This window comes from Urocitellus parryii, chromosome 8 (genome assembly GCF_045843805.1).
Source record: "Urocitellus parryii isolate mUroPar1 chromosome 8, mUroPar1.hap1, whole genome shotgun sequence".
NCBI classification, from domain to species: Eukaryota; Metazoa; Chordata; class Mammalia; order Rodentia; family Sciuridae; genus Urocitellus; species Urocitellus parryii.
The window spans coordinates 114,045,739-114,072,280 of NC_135538.1; the positions used below are offsets into that span (position 1 = coordinate 114,045,739).

General features: G+C 42.0%; 3 protein-coding genes across 9 annotated transcripts in view; 2 read left to right on the forward strand and 1 right to left on the reverse strand.

Annotated features, from left to right (window-relative positions):
- Stk38 (serine/threonine kinase 38) overlaps positions 1-10,916 on the forward strand; it is a 48,955-nt gene extending 38,039 nt beyond the window's left edge. Inside the window, exons 10-14 of one of the 2 annotated variants that reach the window (XM_026383472.2) lie at positions 5,664-5,781; positions 6,817-6,940; positions 7,126-7,221; positions 8,243-8,337; positions 8,816-10,916. In XM_026383472.2, coding sequence (XP_026239257.1) covers positions 5,664-5,781; positions 6,817-6,940; positions 7,126-7,221; positions 8,243-8,337; positions 8,816-8,946 — 564 coding nt within the window. In that variant the 3' untranslated portion in view covers positions 8,947-10,916. The remainder of the gene's footprint in view (positions 1-5,663; positions 5,782-6,816; positions 6,941-7,125; positions 7,222-8,242; positions 8,338-8,815) is intronic. The other variant, XM_026383471.2, reaches the window with a different exon arrangement.
- On the forward strand, positions 1,488-2,400 carry LOC113179068 (ADP-ribosylation factor 1). The gene has a single exon (XM_026383474.2). The coding sequence runs from the start codon at positions 1,503-1,505 to the stop codon at positions 2,154-2,156; it is 654 nt and encodes a 217-aa protein (XP_026239259.2). The 5' UTR covers positions 1,488-1,502; the 3' UTR covers positions 2,157-2,400.
- A 3,584-nt stretch (positions 10,917-14,500) lies between the features above and the next one.
- The window catches only part of Kctd20 (potassium channel tetramerization domain containing 20), a 29,549-nt gene continuing 17,507 nt past the window's right edge, over positions 14,501-26,542 (reverse strand). For 5 of the 6 annotated variants that reach the window (XM_026383438.2, XM_026383440.2, XM_026383442.2 and 2 more), the window contains 5 exons: positions 23,883-23,985; positions 23,221-23,341; positions 21,398-21,595; positions 19,828-19,938; positions 14,501-18,174 (listed from right to left, as the gene is read on the reverse strand). In XM_026383438.2, coding sequence (XP_026239223.1) covers positions 17,882-18,174; positions 19,828-19,938; positions 21,398-21,595; positions 23,221-23,341; positions 23,883-23,985 — 826 coding nt within the window. In that variant the 3' untranslated portion in view covers positions 14,501-17,881. The remainder of the gene's footprint in view (positions 18,175-19,827; positions 19,939-21,397; positions 21,596-23,220; positions 23,342-23,882; positions 23,986-26,542) is intronic. The other variant, XM_026383443.2, reaches the window with a different exon arrangement.

Here is a 26,542-nt window from a genome sequence, read left to right on the forward strand (position 1 = left end):
GGTAATCCTCATATTACCCCTTTGCATAATTTAAAATAAAGCCCTCTCCCAGTCTCCCAGTCTTCCAGATGTTAATTAATGATATTTCTAAACGATCCTATTCAGCTATTACCAAGCTGAAAGTTGATATTAACTAATGCTTAATATAAATTTGCCTGGTGTGGTGGTGCACGCCTGTAATCCCTGCAGCTTAGGAGGGTAAAACAGGAGGATCACAAGTTCAAAGCCAGCCTCAGCTACTTAGCAAGATTTTATCTCAAAAAATAACTGATTAGTAAACATTAGGTAACATTAAAAAGGCTGAGGATATAGCTCAATTGTTAAGGGCCCCAGGGTTCAATCCCTGCTCCCTAAATAAACAAACTGCCTCCAGGTTGAGCCTAATGTGTGTAATTGTTTCCCCAAGACTATTGCTTTTTAGTCCATTGGGAATCACAAAGTAGAGGCTTGTGCTGGGCATAGTGGGCACATGCTTGTAATCCCAGCAACTCAGGAGCCTGAGGCAGGAGGATCACAAATTGGAGGCCAGCCTTAGCAATTTAGAGAGGCCCTGAGTAAATTGGTGAGCTCCTGTCTCAAAATAAAAAGTTAAAAGGACTTGGGGATGTAGCTTAGTGTTAAACCATTCCGGGATTCAACCCCCAATACCAAATAGATAGATAGATAGATAGATAGATAGATAGATAGATAGATAGATAGATAGTAGAGGTTTCACCTTCCTTCCTTGGCTGCTTACTGTAATGTTTTAAATTGTGACATGGTCCTGAGTAACCTTAGGCCTCAGTAACTGATTAGGTAACAGGTATGAATCAGTTTGAAGTTATTAAACCACCAAGGTAAGAGATGATGCATATGTAGATATTTAATCCTAGTCAGTTTATTTTTAGTGTGAAATTTATAGAAGTGATTAAGTGGGAAATGAAGTTGCCTTGTTACTTCTAAAACTCTGAAATGAAAGTCATAAGGTTTAGGACACATGGTGTGATTGAAATGACTGTTAAGCAGCAATAGTGCTGTTCTAGATGACCACTCTCATTGACATTATAAATACTCAGACAACAAATGAAAAAGGGTACAGATTGAAGAGGTTGGAGTTGGAGGGTACCCCCACATGGAAAACAGACAAAGATTTGGGATGGGTGTAGTCCTCAGATTGGAAAGGCTCCATCTGATGCATACAGTGCAGGAAGTAAGTGTAGGAAAATGAGAGAGTCCCCATGGCAGGGCTCTGCTCCCAGAGGGACAGAATCACTCTTCCTGTCACAGGTTTGAGCTATCAGTCGGCTATATTTTATAATTCTAAGAGTTGTTTTTAACACCTTCGTATCTTAAAGGAATTCTTTTCTTGTGGCAATAGACCTCTGGTTTTATGATCTTTGATCAAATAAGATTTACTTACATTCATCTTTGCTAGAATAAATCTAGTATTTAAAGAGTATCTATAGTTTCTTACTTTTATAATTAGAATGAAAATACTTTGATTTTGGGGGAGGACACAATCCATGTTTCAGACTTTAAAGCTAAAACCAGGTGGGAGCGAAACCAACGCCTGGCTCGGAGCAGCCGCCGCGGAGGTCTCTGGCCAGTGTCGCTTCCAACCACCCACAAGGATGGGGAATATCTTTGCAAACCTCTTCAAGGGCCTTTTTGGCAAAAAAGAAATGCGCATCCTCATGGTGGGCCTGGATGCTGCAGGGAAGACGACGATTCTCTACAAACTGAAGCTGGGTGAAATTGTGACCACTATTCCCACCATAGGTTTTAATGTGGAAACCGTTGAGTACAAGAATATCAGCTTCACTGTGTGGGACGTGGGTGGCCAAGACAAGATCTGCCCACTATGGCGCCACTACTTCCAGAACAGCCAAGGCTTGATCTTTGTGGTGGACAGCAATGACAGAGAGCGTGTGAATGAGGCCCGCGAGGAGCTCATGAGGATGCTGGCTGAGGATGAGCTGCGGGACGCTGTCCTCCTGGTGTTTGCCAACAAGCAGGACCTCCCAAATGCCATGAATGCAGCCGAAATCACAGACAAGCTGGGGCTGCACTCGCTAAGTCACAGGAACTGGTATATTCAGGCCACCTGTGCCACCAGCGGGGACGGGCTCTATGAAGGACTGGACTGGCTGTCCAATCAGCTCCGGAACCAGAAGTGAACCTGAACCCCCCCACCCCCTCACTTTCTCCTCTCCGCCCTTGCTTTCCTCTCATGTGGCAAACGTTCGACTCTGTGGTCCTGAGTGCCAGAAGCTGTCTCCATGGGTTGGTCAGTGTGCATCGCACCGTGCTGTACATGTGCAGACGCAGCCTGCAGCCAGGTTTTTATTTAATGTAAATAGTTTCTGTTTCCACTGAGGCAGTTTCTGGTACTCCTATGCAATATTACTCAGCTTTTTTATTGTAAAAAGAGAATCAACTCACTGTCAGTACTGAGGAGGGATTCGTTTTATTATTTTTAAAGGAAAACAAATCTCTGTATATCAAAAGACACAAATGAAAAGATAAGCCAGATGTACAGAAGTCCTGCACTTCTACCACTGTCACATGCCCTGGAGATAATGCATGTGTACACCAGGAGACATACAGAAGAATGTTTATTGCTTTTTCTCTAACAGCAAAACACTGAAAATAATCCAGGGAAATGGTTACATCTGGAACAGAATATTTTATAGCAGTGAAAATAACTGAACTACTGTTACCTGTGATAGCATGGATCAATTTTAAAAACAACATTGAGTCAGGCAGGTGGTGCATACCTGTAATCTCAGCTGCTTAGGAGACTGAGGTAGGAGGATGGCAAGTTCGAGACCAGCTTGGGCAATTTTTCAAGACCCTGTCTCAAAATAAAATGTAAAGATGGCTGAGGTTGTAGCTCAGTGGTCGTGTGCCCCTGAGTTCAATCCCTAGCATCAAAACAGAGAAAGAAAGAAACAAACAACATCAGGAGGAGAAATCAAATAGCAGAAGCCTTCATATACAATGATACCATTTTTATAAAGCTCAAAACCAAAACTAAAGAAGATCTCATTTATAGACGTAACAAAATTCAGTTTCTTTTGAAAAGCAGAGGAAGGATAAACATTAATAGAGGTAGGTAGGAGGTGATACAGGATGGTATGGGGTGGCGTGTAGGTTTGGCTTTAATGATACTGGCATTGGTTTATTAGTTGAACTCATGGGTGTTCATTACATTGTTATGCCTCATAATTCAATAATTACACATGTATGTACCATATGTATGGATGTGACATAATGTTTATTTTTCGTATGTATCAAATATTACTTCATTTATAAAACCATTATAAAAGCAGTAAGATTCATAGTAGGAGATTATATTAAGGATTAGTGTCCTGAATTCATAAAAATTCTTGTGAATCAATAAGAAAAAGAACTACTAATGGGCTGGGGATGTGGCTCAAGTGGTAGTGCACTCGCCTGGCATGCGTGCCCGGGTTCGATCCTCAGCACCACATACAAACAAAGATGTTGTGTCCGCCAAAAACTAAAAAATAAATATTAAAAACATTTCTCTCTCTCTCTCTCTCTCTCAAATAAAATAAAAAGAACTACTAAAAAAACTAATGGGCAAAATATATGAAAGGAAATTCACAAAATGACCATAAGATACTTAATTATCATATAAATCTGTGCTCAGCCTTACTAGAAATAAGGGAAATACAAATTAAAACGTCTTATTTCATATTCATTAAATTGGTAACATTTTAACAATTTGACCAAGCCAAGTGTTGGTAAGGTGCATAGCACCAACTTATCCCCTTGCCTAAGTTTCAATAGGAATAACCACTTTGGAGGACAGTTGGCAGTTAGCTCTTTAAGTTGAAATGTTTGTAACCCAAGACCCAGCAAAACTACTATAATATACAATCTGTAGTATATGATAGAAATTCTTGCACAGTGCTCAAGGAGATATTGAGAGAACGTTTACTCAGGTGTTGTCAAAGTGAAACATTAGAAACAATGTAAGTGTCCATGTATAGAAGAATGGATAAAAACAATTTTGATTCATTTCTGTAGCAGAAAATAATACCCAGAGAAAAGAATGAACTAGAGCTACATGAATAGGTCTCAAAACCATAATGTTGAGTAAAAAAGGCAAGTTGTAATACTGAAGAATAACTCAGTATAGTATGAAACCACTTATTGAATGTTTATACAAGAAATCATGTGTAATTTATGAGCACATTCACACAAGAACAGCACAGCAACTTCTGGGTAGTTTCTGCCTCATTGAGGAGAGAGAGTTGGGTTTTTAAGGCAGAGCTTTAATTGTTTCTGTAGTTCCATTTATTTAAAAAAGACAAATGACTGCAACAAATAGAGTAGATTATTAACCTCTACTATGGGATGTGTATTGCATTGTCTGCTTTTTTTCTGTATGTTTGTAATATTTCATAATAAAATTTTAAAAAATATTTAGTTTTTGTAGTTGTAGTTGGACACAATAACTTTATTTTATTTATTTATAAGTGGTGCTGAGAATCGAACCCAGGGCCTCGCACGTGCTAGGTGAGCGCTCTACCACTGAGCATAACCCCAGCCCCATCATAATAAATATTTTAAAAAGACAACACAGCTGTTATTTTTTTATTTTAAAGCTTATATAGTATTTAAAGCACCTGGACTAGAGCCTTACTCACAGTAGACTCTCACATGCTAAGCACTTCAGAAGACTTTGACTGTACTTCCTCCTAGTATTTTGCATTCCTGGTATATTAGACCAGAATACTGGACTCTAGAAAATATTCCTCTAGCCAGGTGTGGTGGTGCATGCCTATAATCCCAGAGACTCAGGAGGCTGAGGCAGGAGAATCACAAATTTGAGGCCAGCCACAAATTATGTGAGCCACAAATTATGTCTCACAATTTAGTGAGACCATCAACAACTTGGTGAGACCCTGTCTTAACATAAAAAGGGGATATAATTTGGTGGTAAAGTGCTCCTAGGTTTAATCCCAAGTACTCCCCCACCAAAAAAAAAAAAAAAAAAAAGTAAAGGAAATATTTCTCTAATAATTATTTCTAGAAATGCTTAAGTTTGGTAAGGAGACATTTATAAACTTTTGATCTGTAGTGTATAATGTTAGCTTTTAATAATAAAGCTTTCCTTTATGGTTTTCTCAAATCAAACAATATGTATGATAGAAAGAGGGATAATTGGAATTGGAGCAAGATATGTAATTTCTGAACAGCACTCTACCATATAACTAATTTTAAGTTTGAGGCCTTAGGCGAATCTATCTTGAATTTCAATGTTCATATCTGCAACACTGCACTAATAAGGTCCTTCTTTGTAGAGGTTTTGTCAGGATTTAAATAGCTGAATACACATATTAAGTACAGAGCTTTGTATTTAATCATAGTAAATTATGGTACTAATTGTTATGAAAGAGATACGTGTGACCTAGTGAATTACAGGCTTTGGATATATTTAGGAAGGGTCTTTTGCCTCATTAACAAAGCTTTATTATTCATCATGGGAAGCACCCTAGCAACTCAAGCTTGCTTTAAGCTCCTAGACTCTCCTGCTTATTTAGTTTCAGGGCAGCTCCTATTGGTGCTTTTGTAGCCTTTGGTCTCTAGAGCAGAACTCTGCATACCCCCTTCCCTGGCTTGGCCTCCCTGATGTGTGGTATGTATTTCAGGCCTTCTCCACAGTAGGCACTCCTGACTACATTGCTCCTGAGGTGTTCATGCAGACTGGGTACAACAAGCTGTGTGATTGGTGGTCGCTTGGGGTGATCATGTATGAGATGCTCATTGGTAAGTTGCATGCTTCCAGAGAATATTTTCTGTGCATCCAGAAAACACTTCTAGTTTGATATTAGATTCTGTTTTATTTGGGGGTGATCTAGGTGCCCCCCCCCCACCCGTTTTTCTTTCAAAGTGAAGTTTCTTAGATTGAGAACTCTCAGTCAAATGTGTTTCACTATGTTCTTAGACTTCCTGTCATCCTGTGGTTGCTTTGCTGATCATTTATTTTTTTCTTCTGTGCTTTCATCCTCTCCGTCTAGCATCTCTAGCACTGTATTTATTAAACACTTAATGTGTGCAGAGTTCTAACTGAGCACTGCCTCACTCTTCACTTGGAATTTGCTATGTCCCCTTCCTCTCTCAAAGCCTTCGAAGCAGGAAGGCCTGTGACCTCTCTACTTCTTTGGATATATATCTGTATAGAGGGGACACATCTGTGGGGATGGCCATGTGCCATTGAACATAGGAGAGAGAGTGTGTGGATAGCTGGGTGTGGAGTCATCGGGCTGCATTGTCTGTGGGACATGGAGGGATGGCTGTGCAGGGGAAGGCACCCTGTACATCAAGGAGGGCCAGTGGGTCACAGGGTATGTGAGTGCTTATCTTCTTGCCCGCACTTCTCAAAAAAAGAGGCGTGGTGGTCACTTTTAAAGCCCATGCTTTTTTCTTATTCAGCTGTTTTGGCACTGTACCCACACAAGTGTATTCCTAGAATGGGTAATTTTTTAATGGTGATGTTTCATCCTGTCAGCAGGGTGATTCCCACTTTTTTCTTTTCCCAGCAACTATTTACTGGCTTCCTAGTGGTACCAAAAGTATAACTTCACTTCAGACTTCGTGAAGCTTTTGTGGGGGGCGGGGAGGATGAAAAATTGGTCTAGATGTTCTCTGGGGTAAGTGGAAACCCTGACTATTATAGAGGAATGGACATACAGAGGTGTCAGGTAGTCCTCAACGATATGTGGAACTGTGTCAAGGAGGATAATTTCAGTCAGATTCAGAGTTCTGGGATGTAAAAGCTCCAAAGTTCCTTTTTTATTACAGGCTACCCACCTTTCTGTTCTGAGACCCCTCAGGAGACATACAAGAAGGTGATGAACTGGAAAGAAACTCTCACTTTTCCTCCAGAAGTTCCCATCTCTGAGAAAGCCAAGGATCTAATTTTGAGGTATCAGAGAACATTCCCCCACCTCCTCCTGCTCAGGCTTTTTTTCATTATCTTTGGGTCTGATCCCTGCTTTCCCCCATTCTTCTCTTGAAAACAAACAAATTAAAAAAGAAGAGGAGAGTTTATTTTTTTCTTTGCCTGAAGAAATTCCTTGAGGTGTGCTGAAAGTCCTCTTTCTTTTCCAGGTTCTGCTGTGAATGGGAACACAGAATTGGAGCCCCCGGAGTTGAGGAAATCAAAAGTAATTCTTTTTTTGAAGGTGTTGACTGGGAACATATCAGGTATACTCATTTTCAGGATTATTTTTGAAAGTTCATAATTAGTATTGATTAGGAAGAATCATCTTTGGCAACCTATGTAAAGGAAGAGAGCTGCTTAGAAACGTAGTCTTTTCTGGATTTTTATTCATGGTGAAGATGGGGAGTTGGGCCTCATCAGCCATGTGCTATGGAATATATTGAATCCAGAATTATTTATAAAGCCCAGTGAACTTTGGGTCCCTTGGTGAAGGGAGCCATTTTGAAATATGTTGTCTTTGCTCTTATGTAACCTCTCTGGTGTTAAGGGTCACCAGCAAGACTGTCCCTGCCCACAGGCTAGTGGCTAATCCTGGGAGATGGAGAAAGGAAATAGAGGCAAAAGCAGAGCGGGGTTGTGTGTCAGTGGGAAGGAGAGGGAGGCTGTGGAGGGCAGGGTGCTGCCAGTGGCCTTGAGAGGGCCTGCAATAGCCACAGACCTTCTCACTCAGCATTTGCAGCTTGCTAAACAGAAGGTGAAGAACTTGTCATTTTATTTAATACATGTGTTCTGGTTGCATTCTTGTGATTTTCATTTTGCCTTTCTTTTGCTATATCTTTTAACAACTCACTGGTTGGCACCATTATTAAAGTTACCTTGTTGCTGGCTATAGTGGCACATGCCTGTCATCCCAGCCGCTCGGGAGATGAGGCTGGGATGACAGGCATGGGGATCACAAGTACAAAGCCAGACTCTGCAATTTAGTGAGGCCCTAAGCAACTTAGAGAGAACCTGTCTCTAAATAAGATATTTAAAAAGTGCTGCAGATGTGGCTCAGTGGTTAAGCACCCCTGGGTTCAATCCCCAGAACCCAAAAAATAAAAATAATGATTTTGTTTGAATGCAGTCATTTGGTCAGCATTCATGAGCTTTTCAGAGAAAATAAATGCTTTCTGACAGTGAATAGTCTTCCCTGTCAGACCATGAGTCTTTGAGGGGAAAGGTTTGATCAATATCCATGTGAACGCTAACCATAGTAACTTTTGGCTTGTCTGTTCCTGGCAGGGAGAGACCGGCTGCCATATCTATTGAAATCAAAAGCATTGATGATACCTCAAACTTTGATGAGTTTCCAGAATCTGATATTCTTAAGCCAACAGGTAATTCCACCAGCATTACCTCTGCTGCCTTAAAATCACATTATCCTCCCCATCCCCAATTTTGGGACAATGTTTATAAATCAGGGTAGAAAACGTGGACAGGAACTTCAGTGCTTCAGATCCTTTGTAAGGATTTTTCCAATACTAATGCTGGGTAGTGGTGAGACCTTGTTAAAAGGAAATGAATACAAAATTCCCATGTCTAGACTGTTCAAGTCGGCGGGCAAGTCATAAACCATTCTTTTGTTATTAAAGATTAGGTAGATTAATATGACAGAAATGGGAAAATAAATCTTCAAAAATATTTTTGCAGAAATATGGGGTTCAAAGAACAAATAAGCAAATATAGAATATTTGCAGAGTGAAAAACAACATTTTCCAAGTAGAAATTGCAGTGTGTTCAGGATGACACACCTTCAGTACTGAATAGTCCGTTGGGGTAAGACTGATTCAACTCTCACCTCTGTTTCTTTCCCAGTGGCCACGAGTAATCACCCTGAGACTGACTACAAGAACAAAGACTGGGTCTTCATCAATTACACCTACAAGCGCTTCGAAGGCCTGACTGCAAGGGGGGCGATACCTTCCTATATGAAAGCAGCAAAATAGGACCCTAGTCCTAGAATCCTGAGTGGAGCAGGGTTCTTTGTACAACATCAGAGTTTTCTTCTTACACTTTTCTGAAAGAGCTTCCAAAGAGTTTATGGAAGCCTACAATATATCATAGTCAAGTTTCCTGAAATGTGATAGTAAGTGGATTTTCTTCCATAATGCATCTGAAATCTGAAAGAACAGTGACAGCCATTTCTACTACATTGGCCATAAACAGTTGTCTTGCTTCTTGAGAAGCATCGTGAGCCAATTTGATAGGTGTTTTAAAAAGAATTTTGTATTTTCCTGAATTCATCAGAATGAAGGGGAAAAACAGCCATCATCCAACATTATTGAGATTCTTATGGACACTCCCTAAATATCAGCCAATTGCTGTGATATGGTGATACACCATCTGCCAAGCCCACCAAGTATTTCTTTTTCTTTACAGTAAAAAGTTCTGTAGTACTAAGAAAATAAAGCAATAATGACAGTCTCAGCGGCCAACATTTTGGCTGAGGGAAATGACCCACCATCCCACTGGACAGCGATGGTAGTTTCTCCCCATACTTCAGCCTCGGACAAGTGGCTTTTCATAGCCTCCATTCATGGTGCACTTTATGGTACTAGGATAAAGACCCTCAGACCACTGATTTATCTCCCTTTTCCCACCCATCTAAAAGATTCATGCTGCTCTTCTGAGTGTTGATGGGAGAACAACAGCTTGATCCGTTGTTGCTCATAGAAGGCCCCAAAAGCCATTGGGCATTGCCAAGGAGTTCTGGATCAAGTGGAAACCCTCACATTGTCTTCAGGCTGTATCAGAAAATCCCTAAGACAGATGTTGCTATGAACCAGCAATATCTGTAAATGCTGCCAGCAGGGACTCAGTGTATTCTGGGATCACAGCAAGGAGGGCGCTTAGCTCTTGGCTAAGATTCTGCTCCTGTGAAGTCTGCAGAACCTCCTGGAAGTGCTGAAGATACCAGCTCAATACAAGTGCACAGCTGGCTGACAAGTCCTTGTAAGGTTCACTCCTCGATCCCTGGTGCAATCGTTTTGTCTTCTCTCTTGGTCTTTTCCTCTCCTAACTTTAAGTAGCCATTTTGCCTTGGAATCATGATTACAAATTTTTCCTTTGCAGATGCCTTTCTGGGGGATACTCCCCCCACACCCTAAAGGGTCACTTGCAGCTCAGGCTGACTGGGCCTCTGCTGTGGCATTCTCTCACAAGAGACCCTCTGAATTTTAGCACCAAGTGCCTTCTCTGTCACAGCACTGCCACCTTCAGAGGACTTTTGCTGTGTCAGAAAAATGTGGAGGTTCCATATTAATGCATTACTCATTTCTGGTTTTAAGTTTTGATAACTATTAAAGCATCATTTGCACCTGTGTGGTAACTTTGCCTGTTGTGGAGCATCATGGCTAAGCTGCAGCTGGAAACTGCTTTCTTCAGTCTCAAGGTTGAGAAGGTCAGCTTTGAAAGGGAAGTGCCCAGCTTAGACATTCAGAAGAGAAGAGTAGAGGATCAGAGTTAGAGTTGTAAGTGAAACCGCCTGGGTTTTAACATCTTAGATGAAGAAAAAAAGAATGCTAGAAGTCTTTACTCCGGATGGAGGTAGTGTGTTCACCCTTAATCTTTCATTCATAGCCTGTTTGTGAAAGGAAGAAAATGAGATTCTTTTGTGTAACATTGTAGTTCTTTGTATTACCAAATAGTTGGGGTCCTGACCCACAGTGTGTTTTGCAAGAGTGTTTGGGAAGCAGGGTAAGGAGAAGTAGCAGGAGTGCCAGTAGCATATGTGTGCTGGGGAGTGGCAGGGGGTGATTTGTTTTAGGGGGAAATACCCACGTTTTAATATTTAAACTTCTGAATAAACTGTGTGAAAACAATAGTGGAAATCTGTGATGTGTTTTAAAGCAAAAGTGGCTTATAATTCAGAACAGTACTGGTGGCTTCTTTTAAGCCCTTAGTTGTTGAACATCACAACAGTACGCTGTGGTCCTCTATGCAAAGTGCGGTCCTGTCTCAGGGAAGCTAGGGTCAGATTTGGTTTCCAGGGAGCCAGCCTTCTGAATTGGTGTCCCTCTAAAGACTTCTGTCAGCCCCTACACATATTCTTTCCACCTCATTCAAGGTTACCGGGAGTGGGCCCTCCCCTTGCAACAAGGTCACAGACACCTGCTGGCAAAAGTGCTGCACCTGTGCAAAAGTGGGGCCTTGGGGCTGGGGATACAGCTCAGCTGTCGAGTGCTCTCCTCCCATGCACAAGGGCCTGGGTTCAACCCCCAGCGCCACAAAAACAAAACAAGTGAGCCCTTTGCACAGCTGTTTACAACCCAGCCCTTTGTTTTCCCCTCACAAGATTACAGGATGGGACTTAGCCTTCCATTTCCTTTAGAGCAGGGTCGGCCTCTGAGAGGCCGTGTGCTGTAGCAGTGCTGTTCTGTTTCACTCCTTAGACCCTTTCTGGGGAAAGGAACCTCAGAAATAGGTAAGGGGCAAAGACTTAGTAGCCAGAATTAGTAGTTTTTCCAAGGCTTTTGGGTCCCAAGAAACACCTTAGGAAATGCTGGTTCAGTTGATCTTGTTCACAGTTAATTCTCTTTCTTACTTTCATTGGGGAAGTTGGAAAATAAAATTGTTACACTAGTAAAGCTTTAGTGCATACTAAAATGAAACAATATTGATGGTCCTGAGTCTGTCTTTGATTCAGGAATGCATCAGAAGTTTTAATACCTGTTTCTTTTTAGAATTACTTTCAAAAATAAAATTCAGATGAATTCACTCAGGATTGCACATTGCTGATTTCAAAACTCATAACAGGAGACCCCTGCCATTGATTGTTGATGCTTTTTCTTAACTCATTTGCTTGGAAGGCACATTTCCTGGGTCACTTCATTCTTTTTCTCTCTGGGACCTAGGTGTGTAACCCAAATGGTATTTTATCTATGTATTTATTTATTTGTTGGTTGATTGTAGTTGGACACACCTTTATTTTTGTGTGGTGCTGAGGCTTAAACCCAGTGCCTCACATATGTTAGGTGAGCGCTCTACTGCTGAGCCACAACCCCAGCCCCTCAAATGGTACTTTTAATTGAACTCAAAGGATTCAGAGTGGTACTTTTCATATCCTACTTAGCATACATTTCCCTAGAGTGATCTATCAAAACCACTGACTTGAAAAACAGGCTTCTTAGTGGGCAAGGTGGGGCACACCTGTAATCCCAGTGACTTGAGAAGCTGAAGCAGGTGGATCGTGTTTGACAACAACCTAACAAGACCCCTGACAACTTAGCAAGACTCTGTCTCAAAAAATAAAACAAACCCAGACTCCTTGATACTTTTTTAAATTTCTATTTTTCTATTTCCGGAGAGAAACATCTTGCTCAAACAATGTTTAAGGTCCATGATGTACCAGGTGCTCTGGGGACACAATAGGGAGCTCATCATGTTTTTGAACTGCAGATCTGTGGGAGGCGAGGATTCCCACATTAAGGGGCTTCACCAGCTGTAGCATCAACAGTGAAGTTATTAAATTGGTGTCGAGGTGACAGTGCCAATAAGCCAATTCAGTTGAGTGGCATAGGGAAGCTTCCCAGAGATGTTTTGTTCTAAGTAGTCATGATTTGACGGGAAAGAAGTGCACAGTCCAGGATTCTGGGGCCTGGCAGCGTGGCCCCGTGTGGTTGAGGCACTTTTGTTCACTTCCTCATTTCCCTCTCCCACTCAGCTCACTTCAGTCGGATTTCTTTTCTCCTGAGACAGGGTCTTGCTAAGTTGCCTAGGATGGTCTCAAACTTGCTATCTACCTGCCTCAGTTTCCCAGGTTGCTGGGATTATAGGCATGTCTTACCATGCCAGCTCACAGTCTGGTTTCTGTCCCATGTGTGAAACGTTAGTCATCCCTAGCATTAAGGTTTAGAAACCCCCTGGTCCTTGGTGTTCACTTACAATGCCCCCCCCCCCCCCGTCCTGCTGCACTTGCACTGTTGAATTTTTTTTTTAAGTTTTCCTCCCCACCCTTCCTTCTCTAGTCCCTTTCCCCACCACTTAAATGCTGTGTGCTCTCTCCTTGCTGTGGCTTTAGCTACCACTTTTTAATTGAGGTCTTATCTTCTAACCCAACCTACCTAGGTCCCTTCTCAGAACTCTGCCAGAAACAGCCCCTGCAAGGCGTCATGTAGGCTCAGACACAAGAGCTCCTCTTGCTCCCATATACACTTCTAGTTTCGTCTACTCAGATGTCCAAGCAAGAAAGTTTGGAGCCTCCAAATAAGGCCGTCTTCAGTAAGCGCCTGAGTTCAGGGCATGGCCATCCATTCTGCCAGTGCCTCTCCTTGTTCCTTACGTGGTTCATCACAGGCCTCCATGTGTCTGGTCCTCCCCTCTCTAATGTGTTCTCCCTGCTGCCAAAGAAATTCTAGATTCCAAGTCTGGTTCATCATTCTGCCTAAAAACCCTTTAGGACTCCTATTAATGGAGTCCAACTTTGAGCTAGTCTCTCTCCTTACTCTGCCCACATCTCTGTACCATTCCATCCTTTTCCCTGATGACAAGCTATTATTTTACCTCCGAGCATGTATCTGAGCTAGCCTAGAATACTTCCTCCCCTCATGCAGTTCTCCACAATATGGTTCACAAGTGACTTCCGGAAGTCTTTTTTGTATTCCTCTAAGTAAAAACTGACACCTCCATTCTTTTGGACTTCCTAAGTGACCTGAACTATTTGCAGGTCTGCTCCACATGACAATAAAAGCCCCTTGAAGGGAGAAACTGTGTCCAGTCGGTGTATGGCTGCGGTCAGGCACAAAACACACTCAATTGGCTGTCTTCAAGGTGCATTCTTTTTTTTTTTTAAAGAGAGAGAGAATTTTTAATATTTATTTTTTAGTTCTCGGCGGACAAAACATCTTTGTTTGTATGTGGTGCTGAGGATCGAACCCGGGCCGCACGCATGCCAGGCGAGCATGCTACCGCTTGAGCCACATCCCCAGCCCAAGGTGCATTCTTTTGTTATGTGACTATGGGGGTTGAACCCAGGGACACTCTACCACTGAGCTACACCCCCAACGCTTTTTAAAAATTTTTTATTTGGGGATATGATCTCTAAATTGCTCAGGCTGACCTTGTCCTTGCAACCCTCCTGCCTCAGCCTCCTGAGGAGCTGGCATTACAAGTGTGAACCACTGAGCCCAGGAGGGCATGTTCTTAAACTCCTGGGCCATCTGGTAAAATAGTAGCCTGCTGCGGGATGCACAGCTTGCTTTTCAACCTTTAGGTTATTAGCACCAATAAGCTCCAGGCCAAGTAGGGCTGAGTGAGCACTTTTGACTAGAGTGGGGCCAAATCACAGAAAGAAAAAGAGGGTCAGGATTTGAGTGCCCAGAGGTCTTGAGTGCAAATTAACCAGCAAAGAGAGGCAGATCGAGAGGGCTCACGGAGGTCCAGGGGAGGCCCGGGTCGGAGGAAAGCAGGCTCTGCTCACTCATCCCAGTGCCATCCTTTCCTATTCTGCTGGTGTCTTGCTTTGTGATTTTATTTTTTCCAAAAAAAAAAAAAAACAAAACAGGCACACAAATGATAATATTTTATTATAGAAAAAGCATCCCAAATATAGGATTTCGTAAACACTGGTAGGTGAACAAGTGCAACTTGAGAAGTAAATACAAAGTAAAGAGGCAAAACCTACAAGCATTTTGCCATTAGGAGAAAGTGTGATTCTCCCCAGAGGTGATCCCTTCCAGAAGACAAACGTGGCTCCATCTCCCATGAAAGCATCAGATTTGCTTCAAGCTCACTCTGCCCATTTTAAGTTTCAAAGTGATGGCAAGAAGTGGCATTGAATGCGTTACTTACAAATACTTGATTTTCAAGGACTCCACATCACACTTTATGACAGTTTGAGTTAAAGCCGGTGCTCTGAATATTTGTTTTGATGACAGACACTTTGTTACACTATTTGAAAATAGATCTCTCCCACTGGGCCTACTCCACAGTATTTTCATAGACCTGAATTCATTAGATATCATGCTGTCCTCTTGAGATTTAATTTTAAATAATTCTAGCCACTGGATACTGCGCAATAAATCCAGCTACTTGTCTTTCTTACCCTTTTTGCTGTCACTCCTTCAACACTTTTCTTCTACTTTGGAGAAACCACGAACTCCTCTAACACATTTTAACATCAGCTCTTGGCTCCCTCTCCAGCTCCTCAGTGGCTCTGCTTTCTCACCAGCTACACAAGGTATGATGCAGACACGAACCCAGGAGTCTACACTCAGACCCAGGTTCACCTTGGCTTGCTGAGATGCTCTGAAACTGTGGGTCAAACCATTTTGCTTATGAAAATCTTTCTGTATAAACAGCCTGGCTTACTTATTTAGGCACTTAGAAAAGACACCAAACCCAACTTCCACCTTTTCTATTAGGGAGAAACACCTCTTGCCTGATGGCCAGTAACTGATTCAAGGAATGTCCCAACCCTGGGACAGGCACAACTAACGGGAGCCACCAAATGACAATGATGCTGCCGTCTAAGTTGGGGTTGGGAGAAATGCAGGAAAAAAACTCCCCCTTCACCAGCAGGGATCTGTGGTTCCAGTTTTTCCCTTAGTGACCACTACCTGGTGACAGTGACAGATTAATCCTCACAGATTTCCACTTCCTCAAATCCCACTGGTTGGGGCCAAATGCACGTTAACCTGCAATTCTGGGAGTGGAGCGATCTGCCTCTCAAAAGCTTGAGGGAATGAACAACACAGAACAAAGTACCAAGTACATGTTGTACTCTGATCACCTTTTTCACCTAAGCATGAACTAATTAGGTGTTAGCTGGGGTGTGTTTACACTCAGATAACAATACACGAGCTGTAACAGGAGAAGTTACATCACAAATACACAAATGTCAGAAAATTCATATCTGCTTTGAAATGGCATGTAAGTCTGCTGGGAAGCACCCTTCAACACTTTCCTGAGCTGCTCAGCTGCTAGTGGATGTGAATGTGGTGCCAGTAAGGTGACTTCAAATATGAGCCAATTAGTTTCACAGAAACACTAATTTCTGGCTACAAAGAACCCTAACCCTTCCCTTATCCCTGACCATTCGTCTTACAAAAATAGACACCAATGGTTATCAGAGCTCCAGGTGACGGACAGCTCAGTATAACCCCTCACTACTGCTTTTTCCAAGTGAGAAACAGCACTCATTCCCCCATGAAGCTGGTTGCCTCAGAACATTCTTGTTCTTCAATCCTGGAGACAGGGGAGCTCAACACCTGACTTGGTGTGTGGAGGACTGTGACTTGGGTAGTCAAATGGAATCGAGGAGCCTGCTCTATAGAGCTGCATGGGAATGGAATTTAAGAAAATGAGTCATGTTCTTACCTTAAACAACTTGAAGGTACCTGCCTGTGCAAAATAAGTGATGGGAAAAAGCCCAGGGCGGAAAATGGAAAGTCAACTTCTAACAGAAAATGGAAGATAATCCCCAAACACTTCCAGCTGGTGCTGGACTTTTACTAGCCACAGAGGTGCCAGAGGCAGGTCGGGGCTAGGGAGAGCAATCTGCATTGTCAACCACCATGCACTGTTAATAGAGCTGAGAAATAAAACAAAGCAGCCAGGCCTGACTTGCCTTCCACTGGGAACATTAGTATCATTTTCTTACCCAGTGTGTGAGCAACTAATGGGCTATTTCAGAAACTGAACTTTACTGATACACCAAAATTCCATGGTACAAGAACAAATTTGGAAAATCCTGCACATGAGTTTTCCCATCCCGCTTTATCACAAATGCCTTCTCTTATAAATCTTTCTATTATGGTACGGAGCACTGCCGGGAGAAGAGGCACAAGCCTATAATCCCAGTGACCTGGGAGGCTGAGGCAGGAGGACTCCAAATTCATGGCCAGCTTCGGCAATTCAGCGAGACCTTGTCTCAAAGTAAAACTTAGAAAGGACTAGAGACACAGCTTAGTGGAGGAGGGCCTCTGGGTTCAGTCCCCAGTATCTCTTTCATACACACACACACACACACACACACGATACCGAGCACTTAAAAGAGAAATTTCTGGCCTCATCTTGAAGGCCTTTAAACCATAGCTCAGGTTCCCCTGGCACACCCACAGCCAAGGGCTGCCCTAGGGCACCAAGACCTGTGACTTCACATAGAATCCACTCCAGGATAATCTGACTGGCCTGATTTGGAGAGGAGCTTCTACTTGTTTTTGAGTTTCATTCCAAATGAATTATCCATTTATCTAGGTTCATAAATGCTGAAGCTAAAAAGGTTTCTTATACCTTTGTCATTATTATTCTTTATGCCAAAGAACCTGTCTTGTGTGGCTTTGGATTGTTCATTGCATTAGTAAGACACAAAAATTAACTTTAGCTCTTAAGAATTTCTTTTAGACATTCTGAGTGAGCCTAGCTTTCCTAGTTGCAATCTGGGTATAGAGGGCCCGAGGAATGGCATTTCATTAACCTCTAGTGAGCATCTCACGAGTGCCCATGTTTACAAGATAAGAGATTGTCTCATTTTAGGTTTGGTCCCTTTGCTGCTAAGCAATTTACCTAATATAAAACAAAACAAAAACCACAGAGCACAAAGGACGAGGACTTCTTTGCTTAATATGAGGCAACAGGTCTTGTCTTCCTTTCCTGCTTTTGCAGTTGTGCAAAAACTCAGTGAACAGCACCAGACCAAAATTTTTCAAGTTACCAGGGCTGCTGCAAAACTGGTAGCCTAATTACCAAAGCGTGCTTCTTCATTCCTTGCCAGAAGCACAGACTTACTGCAGAGGACACGTTAATTATGGGGGAAAGGAAATAATGGGGGAGAAGCATGTCTTCTACTCAGAATGAGACAGATGACGGGGAGGACAGGGAGGCCTAGCTGAGGACATTCCAGGCAGAGAAGAGCTCTGGTGAGGGGTGGGCTCACAGCAGACCCTAATCTTGAAAGTCATTAGAAGCCATCTGAGAAAGTGGGGCATTTAGCCGGTCAAGTTCATCCACTTGGGGTGGGTGGTGCATTAATATCTCCTGGTCCTCCAAGACATCCTCCCCAGCAGCTACCAGATTAGTGAGAGATTTGCTTCGAACACACTGGAAATCCACATGACGACTCTTTCCTTCTTCCTTTTCCCAGGACATCTGTATAAAGGGGCGCTGCACATAATTATAGATAACTTCAGACCGACCACCAGGTCTTCTCTTAATTTTTTCTTTACAGGTAGGGTACCCTGAAACAGAGAAAAAAGTCCTTATCATTGATTCTGGCAAATTATGTGTAGCTTGTGTCCATATTTCCTCCTTCCTCCCAAATCCAGACAGCAAGAAAAACTACATGGGAAGTGACCAGTCCCTGTGCCTCATGCCCTTCTTGCTCTTTGGTTAGTAGGACTTGTCCCTAGAAAGGGACTAATTTAAGAGAAGTAACTAGAATTCTACCTCTTCTAATGAAAGGGAAAGAGAACCTCTTATTAATTCTAGGAGACTTTAATTGCTGGCAACAATACCACAGAAGAAAAACCCTGCTAGGGCCTGGGTACTTATGTCCTCTTATTCTGTTGCTTAGAGTGCAGAATACATGAGGACCGGCAAAGGAGACGCAGACTGTTTAGCCTAATGGACAAACAGGAATGCTGCTTAAAATACCCAAAAGGCTTTCACATGGAAATGGAAAAAGTCCAAAGCAATTTTCACAACTAGCAGGCAGGCAGGAAAGGGAGGCAGTCATCTCTTAAGATGCCTGGAAGAATGTTCTCATGCTTTGATGGGCTGCTCTGGGAAACAGGGTGTTCCTATCCTTTTCCTAGGGTCTCCCAAGAGACATGGAAAAGGCAATGGAAAAGAGTTTAATAGATAAATCTCAAAATTTCTTCCAATTTTAAATTCCAAAATCAGATACAACGAAGGCTTGATGGGTTCTGAGGGCAAAATTGAGGCAGGAAAAGCAGCCAAGCATGTAAGTCAAAGATCCATGACAAGGAGACCAGGATGGCTTCAGCATACTACAAGAAGCAGTGTCTGAGACCTTTCCAAGAGGGACAAGGATGGAGCCACTGCTCCAGATCATTTAAAGTAGTTCTGTCAATATATCCAGACATTCCTCAGAGGTATGGAATAGTCATAAATTCTGAATGCCCAAACTGTATTTTTCAGAAGGACCCTTCCAGTTCCCACAAACATCTTCACCAAGACTACTAATGAGCAGGGCGCGGTGGCACACACCTGTAATCCCAGCAGCTCAAGAGGCTGAGGCAGGAGGATTGAGAGTTCAAAGCCAGCCTCAGCAAAAGCCAGGCACTAAGCAACTCAGTGAGACCCTGTCTCTAAATAAAATGCAAAATAGGGCTGGGATGTGGCTCAGTAGTCAAGTGCCCCTTGAGTTCAATCTCTGGTACCCGACCCCCGCAAAAAAATACTGCTGAACAATCCTCTCCGTGGGGAGCCCACAGTCCTGCTGTAGTCCCCACCAGTGTCCTTTGCCCCTACTGATCTTCAGACCTATTCCTGTAGCTGTTTTAAAGCATCTTCAATGGAGAAAAAGTGGAAAGGAAACATAAGGACAAACAAAATCCCAAACAGGAGACCTTCATACTGAAGTACAAATGCCGCTTTCATGTGTGCCTCCCCCAGATCCAATCTACTCCCTAAGTAACAACCCGAATGCTAACTGAGATTTTTCTTTTTTTTTTTTTTTAAAGAGAGAGTGAGAGAGGAGAGAGAGAGAGAGAGAGAGAATATTTTTTTAATATTATTTTTTAGTTCTCGGTGGACACAACATCTTTGTTGGTATGTGGTGCTGAGGATCGAACCCGGGCCGCATGCACGCCAGGCGAGCGCGCTACCGCTTGAGCCACATCCCCAGCCCAAACTGAGATTTTTCTTACCTTCAATCCCAATGCGAATGTTTTTCAGGCCCCGTTCCTTCAACACTGTCTTAGCAACATCTCGATTCTCAATATATTTGAAGAATCTGTAGAGCTTGGAGCTATAAAGAACTGAAACAAAACAACAAAACCCCTGGGGTTAGTCATGGAAATGAAGCCCTCTATAAGAGGAAGTAGATGAGGTAAGAAACTATGAACTGTGTACTTGACCACTGATACCAAAAGAAACCAGATAGGTCAAAGGTTAAACAACACATGAATCATAAGAGAAACTTTTTTATATTCTCAGGGTAGGGAAGGTCTTTCTGAGTGACTCCTAGAAGCCATAAAAGGAAACAATACAGCATGTCGGCATAAGCAAAATCACCATTAACAAAGCTCAAATGATAACCAAATGGGGAAAATATTTGTAATTCATATCACAACCAACTTCCTTAATACACAGATGCCATATATAGAGTATTCACAAACCACTAAGTGAAAGGATAAATCCAATCATGTAACAAGTGAAGGACTGGAAGTTGTTAAACAGAAAAGGAAATTAGAATTGACTTAAAAATTAAAAAGCCTCACTCATGAAATAAGAAATGCAAATTAAAACTCATGCTGATTACGAGATGCCTTTTTTAAAAAAAAAACCTATTAAGAAAGTGGCAAAGATAAAAGTTTTAAAAGTAGTATTTTGGTGAGGGTTTGGGAAACCAATCTATCATGTTTTGTAAGTGTAAATTGGCATCCCCTATTTTATGAGGGATAATTTGGCAATATCAGGATTATAAAAGCACAAGCTTTTGAATTTCCATTTCTGGAAATATTCTATGGTGAAATGAATACATGAAAAGACTACTTAGAAGGATAATCACTGCACATAATTCATCATTTATAGCCTAGTCAATCACGGTACATTCATGTAATGGCATATTATGCAACCATAAAGAATGTGAAGCTTTTTATGTTAGACATGGTAGAAAACAGTGTGTAAGAAAGGGGGGTAAGAAATAAAGGAGGAAAACAAGTATATAATTGTTTATGTGTACTAAATATCTTGGACAGATATAAAAGAAATAAGAAGAAAACTAGGTAGATGAGGCAGAATGGAATAAGACTTTTAAAGGTAGATCTTTTTATACCTAAGTTTTAAATTATTACCAATTCAAAAGGACTTAAAAATGTCATGATCAGCAGTGGTGAGGAGCCAAGCAACTCAGTGAGACCCTGTCTCTAAATAAAATAGTGCTGGGGATGTGGCTCAGTGGTCAAGTGCCCCTGAGTTCAATCCCTGGTACCCCTCACCCAAAAAGATAAAAAATAAGTGAAAGAACAATGACACTACTATGCAATCTGTGGCCTCAGATCTGACACAGTACCAGACAGCAAGAACAGGAGTGAGAGGAATGACATTCACTGTATTCCCAACACCGAGCTCAGACCTGCAGCACTAGAGGTTCACTGTGCAGGTGAGCATGCGCACCACTGGCTCGACCATGACAGCTACCCTGGCTCTGGGATCGAGCTGCTCTGAACAGTATTTTTCTTGCTGAAATCATTTACACCCTGCAGGGGCTCCTACTTTGGGAATATTCTTCCCCCATTGGTGGGGGGTGGTCCTCATCCCAGTCCACAGAATCTTCATCAGTCAGAACAACAATGTGGCACTCCCGCTCCCCTTTCTTGGCACAGCCCACCATGATGGGCAGAATCAATTCTTCGAGGTAGTGATCAAACTGCTTGTGAGCACCATCATTAGACAGTTCATGCAGCAAAGCACCTGGTGAGAGAAAACACAGCTGAACATGCTTTCTGTCTAAATGCACTTATACCTGGAATGAAAAACACTACTCGGTTGCAGCTGTTATCACTGATCAGGTTCAGAGATGTCTTATATTTCAAAGCAAAGAGACTGTTTCCTACACCAAGATAATAATTAAGCTGACTTTGTTAGATGTGCTTCATAGTCTGCCATGCTTTGATTTGCTCATGTTTAATAATCCTTGAGCATCCTGAACAACTGAGATTTTGCTGGACTCACAGTGTCACCAGGAACATTAATTTTACAAGAAATGGAACCCATCCTGTTGGGATGATTCTTTGTAGTACCCCTTTTGAAGATGCTCTGGACCCTGATTTCATGGAGTTGGAGTACCAGAGTAGAGTGATAATCTGATATTTGGTGACACTGAAAGACTTACTCTATGTGTGTATTAGACTTAGTAGAGAAACCACAAGTCTAAAGCCCTTCATGTAAATGGCAGGGAAATGTATTATGAAGTTCAAAGAATAATTCTTTAAATAATTCAGGAAGCCTAGGTAATAAGAGCAATATGAATTCTAATCATAGATTTAATGATTAGAACTTTGAACAAGCAGATTTTTCAGTTTCATCATTTGTTAAAATTTAGTTGGCACCCATCTTTTAGAGTTGTTTTAAGATTTTTTAAAAAAGTTTTTTGTAGTTAAATGTCTTCATTTTATATACTTATGTGATGCTAAGGATCGAACCCAGTGCCTCACACATGCTAGGCAAGTGCTGTACCACTGAGCTACAGCCCCAGCCCTGTTTTAAGATTTTGCAAGTCTATATCTACAAAGCATTAAGCAAACGGTAGGTTAAGAATGACTAAAATAATGTTAAGAAGAATGCAGCCAATTTTTGCTGTTTGACCTTATTAGTGAGCCTTTCCTCATAGACAGTCATTTTCTTTGTTATTGGAGACGATCATGCTATGTAAAATAAGCTAGTCCTCCAAAACCCAAAGGCCAAATATTCTCTCTGATATGTGAATGCTAACTCACATGGGGGGGGGGTGCGCACAGAAGTTCATTGGATTAGCAAAGGGGAATGAAGGGAGGCAGGGGATGGGGATAGGAAAGATAGTAGAATGACTTGGATGTAACTTTCCTGTGTGCCTGTATGATTACATGACCAATGAAATTGTACATTTTGGGGCTGGGATTGTGGCTCAGCGGTAGAGCGCTCACCTAGCACATGTGAGGTCCTGGATTCGATCCTCAGCACCACATAAAAATAAATAAAGATATTAAAAAATATATTAAAAAAGAAATTGTACAGTATGTACAACTGGAAGAATAAGAAGTTTCATGTATAACTAATCAGAATAGATAAATAAGCAAACAAAGAAAAGAGTTGACACCAAAGTCCTTCCCAAGAGGGAAGCAATTAGCTTTGTGACTCCGCAGTCAAGCTAGACTTAAACCCACTGTGTGAGTAGTTTGATTTTCTTTGTTTACTCTACTTCCTCAAAATACTTCAAAGCAGAAGGGAACAAGTTAGTAGGACACTGTGCCTCTACAGATGATCTCAACCTACAATGGAAACTCCTTTGCCCTAGAATTCAGCTGCTCAATACAACTGGCAGGTGTTCCTGTACTTACTCAGATCTTGACATCGAATAGTGTTGAAGTCAAAGTTAATACAGAGATAATCGCATGTATCTCTAAGGTCTGGAATAGAGATGCCATCAGGACAATTGATGATACCAGTTTTATAATAATCCTGTAAATACATTAGAAAGAAGAAATATGGCAAAGAACAACATGAAGATGACTTCTGCAATCCTATTCATTCATTCACTCATGCATTACTTTTGCTAAAGTAAAGGGTTCTTGGAATTATCATCAAGCTGGTTGATTCATTAAATGATAGAGTGGCTCCTGGCTATCCTGATTATGTTTAACTGAGCTCAGATAATTAAGATGGACAAGAATAGAAAATAAGGAAAGGCAACAACTGGGAAACAAACCGTAAAGTCAAGAACATGGTTGATGGAACTCTCTTTTCTTTTCCTGTAGCAGTGAGGATTTAACCCAGGGCCTTTTAGATGCTGGGCTAGCACTCTTATCACTGAGCTACATCCTTGGCCCTTTTTACAATTTTTTTTTTTAATTTGAGACAGGGTCTCCCTAGGTTGCTCAGGCTGGCCTCACACTCCTGCCCTCTTGTTTCAGCCTCCTGAATAATTAATGGAATTCTTAGGGGCACATGTATTTCCCGGGGGAGAGGATATTTATAAAAAAAAACCAAAGTTACCACATACCAGCACTGTGCGAAATACAGTTGCACTGATTCCTTCAGCAATCTCATACTCTCCCTTCTCATTGGGCCGAGTGAAGTTGTACTCTCTTCCTGGTCCAAACATCCTGCAAGACACCCAGGCAATGTTACCTTCTCCAGCAGGACTCTTTCTCTTCAGATGAGACTTCTCCCTTATTTACCTCATTTTGTAAGACTACTGCTTCTCCCACAGTGTAAGTTAAAAACACAGCCCTGGGTCCCAAGACTCATGTCTTAGGAAACTCCCTTCAGACAGGAAGAGAGCAATTGCTTCACAAATAGGTATGTAAGATAGAATGAAGCACCAAATCCTCAAGGTTCATCTATAGTGAGCTTCTTTAGCAACAAGTGCAATAAAATATCAACCACAAACATGGCCCTTAGAAAATCTCTGAAGCGTGTGATGGTTGCCTTTCATATCCTCCCCAGTGCCTAAGAACTGTCTATATGTTTTGAAAGCTCAGAAAGACAGCTTCTCCACTCCCCACCTTCCCTCTTCCTTTGCCCTCCTCTATCAGCATTAACCTATCCAGCATGCACTCCTCAATATTTCTAGGTTTTGCTTTCAACATGGAGTCTGCTGTTAGCAGGCATGTTAGCAGGTACAGCTATGTTAAATTAGTGCTTTCCCTTTCCTGGTACATCGTAAGAGTGGAGCTCTGGAAAAAGCGCCCTTACAACCCAAGGAGCTGCTCTCTGATGGAACTCCGAGGTGAAGTATAAAAGGAGGCCAGGTATGAGGCTCAGCAGCAGTTTGGCATATTTCAGAAGCAGGCCTGCTCCCGGCATCTCAGAAATTATGGGGGTATAGGGAGAAGGCTCGCTTTTTTTACCCATCTTCCCCAGCCTGCCTGCCTTCTCTCAGGTCCCTCCAGCCATGGACCCCTGGCTTCTCCTGCTGCATGCCTGTTTCTAAGGGGGAATGGAAGGCAGCACAAAGGGCTGGACAGGCAGGCTCCAGCTTCAGCCAGCCTGATTTGATTTCCCAGTGGGGATTCGCTGCCATTTCCTTCCTTAGCCTGTGGCAAGAGCTGCAGTGAACTAACTGTTCACAACTGTTTTAATCTGAATTGGCTGCTTTTCAAAGATCTGAAAATGATACCATGTTACACCCTTTCCAAATCACAGCACCATGAATAAGAAATCTATCTTGATAAATGTCATTTCCAAAGAACGCTGATATTTGCCTGGCACATTCTGGCTGAAGTCTAGCTGAGAGAACTTTGAATCAAAATAGTGAACAACATGCTGCGACTATGATCCCTGCCTCTGTCCTCGGCAGGACTGAAGTGCAGTGTTGTTCACCTCATGCTGCGGGCGTGGATCTGCTTTAGTTCATTCTCATTCTCGCAGTTCATTCCCTATGACAAAGGGCTTGCATCTATAGGCTGGCTGGAGAGGTACAAGTATGTGCGCAGCCAAGGACAGAGAGCCCTAAGACAGAACAAAACTGGGTAACTCACAGAATTCCTGACCCTAGCTACTCAGCTGAATGGATCACCTAAGTACAGAGCCAAACTCTCCTGTCCATGGAGAAACCAAGCCATCCCCAGATTCAAAGAACCAAGAATCTGTTACCCAGAAAATGCTTGCCTTCTTTCTCTTGATAACTACTTTCAGAGGCAATATATCTAAAACAGTCAGCCTGCACTGAGGAATACTTTTGTGAGGGAGAGGACAATAGTGGTGATACTAAACTGAGAACAGGAAGTCAAATCTGATTAACATGTGGCCAAGTTGGAGAAGTTTTAATTTCATCTTAATTCAAAATACAGAGATAGATTTGGTTTTGTTTAAAATAGTAGTTCACTGTGAATTTTTATGTTCAAATATACACATTTGAATAACTGGATTCCATTTGGCATAAGAATTCAGCATATGAGTAAAATCCATTCTGATTCCTAGTTGAGCTCAAATTAGTTCCAAGTATTGAGTGAGGCTATATCTTTAAACAAAATAAAATCTACTTCTGAGTAGATAAAAATCACCCAAAGTCAAATCTACATATACTACCACAGTCTTTCATTCTTATGCAAATTTGTTCTTCCTTAATATGACTATGGCTAGCCAAAAAGATGATCTCCCACCTCCATGGCCAGGTTCCAAGAGTACTTCCTTCATTCCCTACAGCTCTGAAGAGCCAAGGCAGGAGATAGTGCAAGGAGGACTTGACAAAGTCTGAATGCAGCAACACAGGGAGCGGAACATGGAGACTAAAGACAGCGATCACGGAAGAACAAAACGACTAGGTATAAAGACTCCATTTCAAAAAACTGTGAATAGTAATGAAGGCCTAGAACATGACAGCACAGCATATGTAACAACAACGAAACTGTCCATAAATGGGAAGTCAAATTTTTTCAATAAAATAGCTTTGTTCTTTTGTGAATGTATTTTTTCTTAGGGGGAAAAAGACAGCTTAGGTTTCAATTTAACAAACATCTTTGACCTATGTAACTCAGAGAACTTAACTTTATGTTGAGTTTACAGGAAATGAGGTAAATCAGGTTATTTTCTGTGGTTCCTATTAGATTTTACTCCCTTTTGTGAAGCTTCCCTGCTGCTGGATGTGTGTGTGTGTGTGTGTGTGTGTGTGTGTGTGTGTGTGTGTTTTGGCAGTATTGGGAACGGAACCCAGGGGGC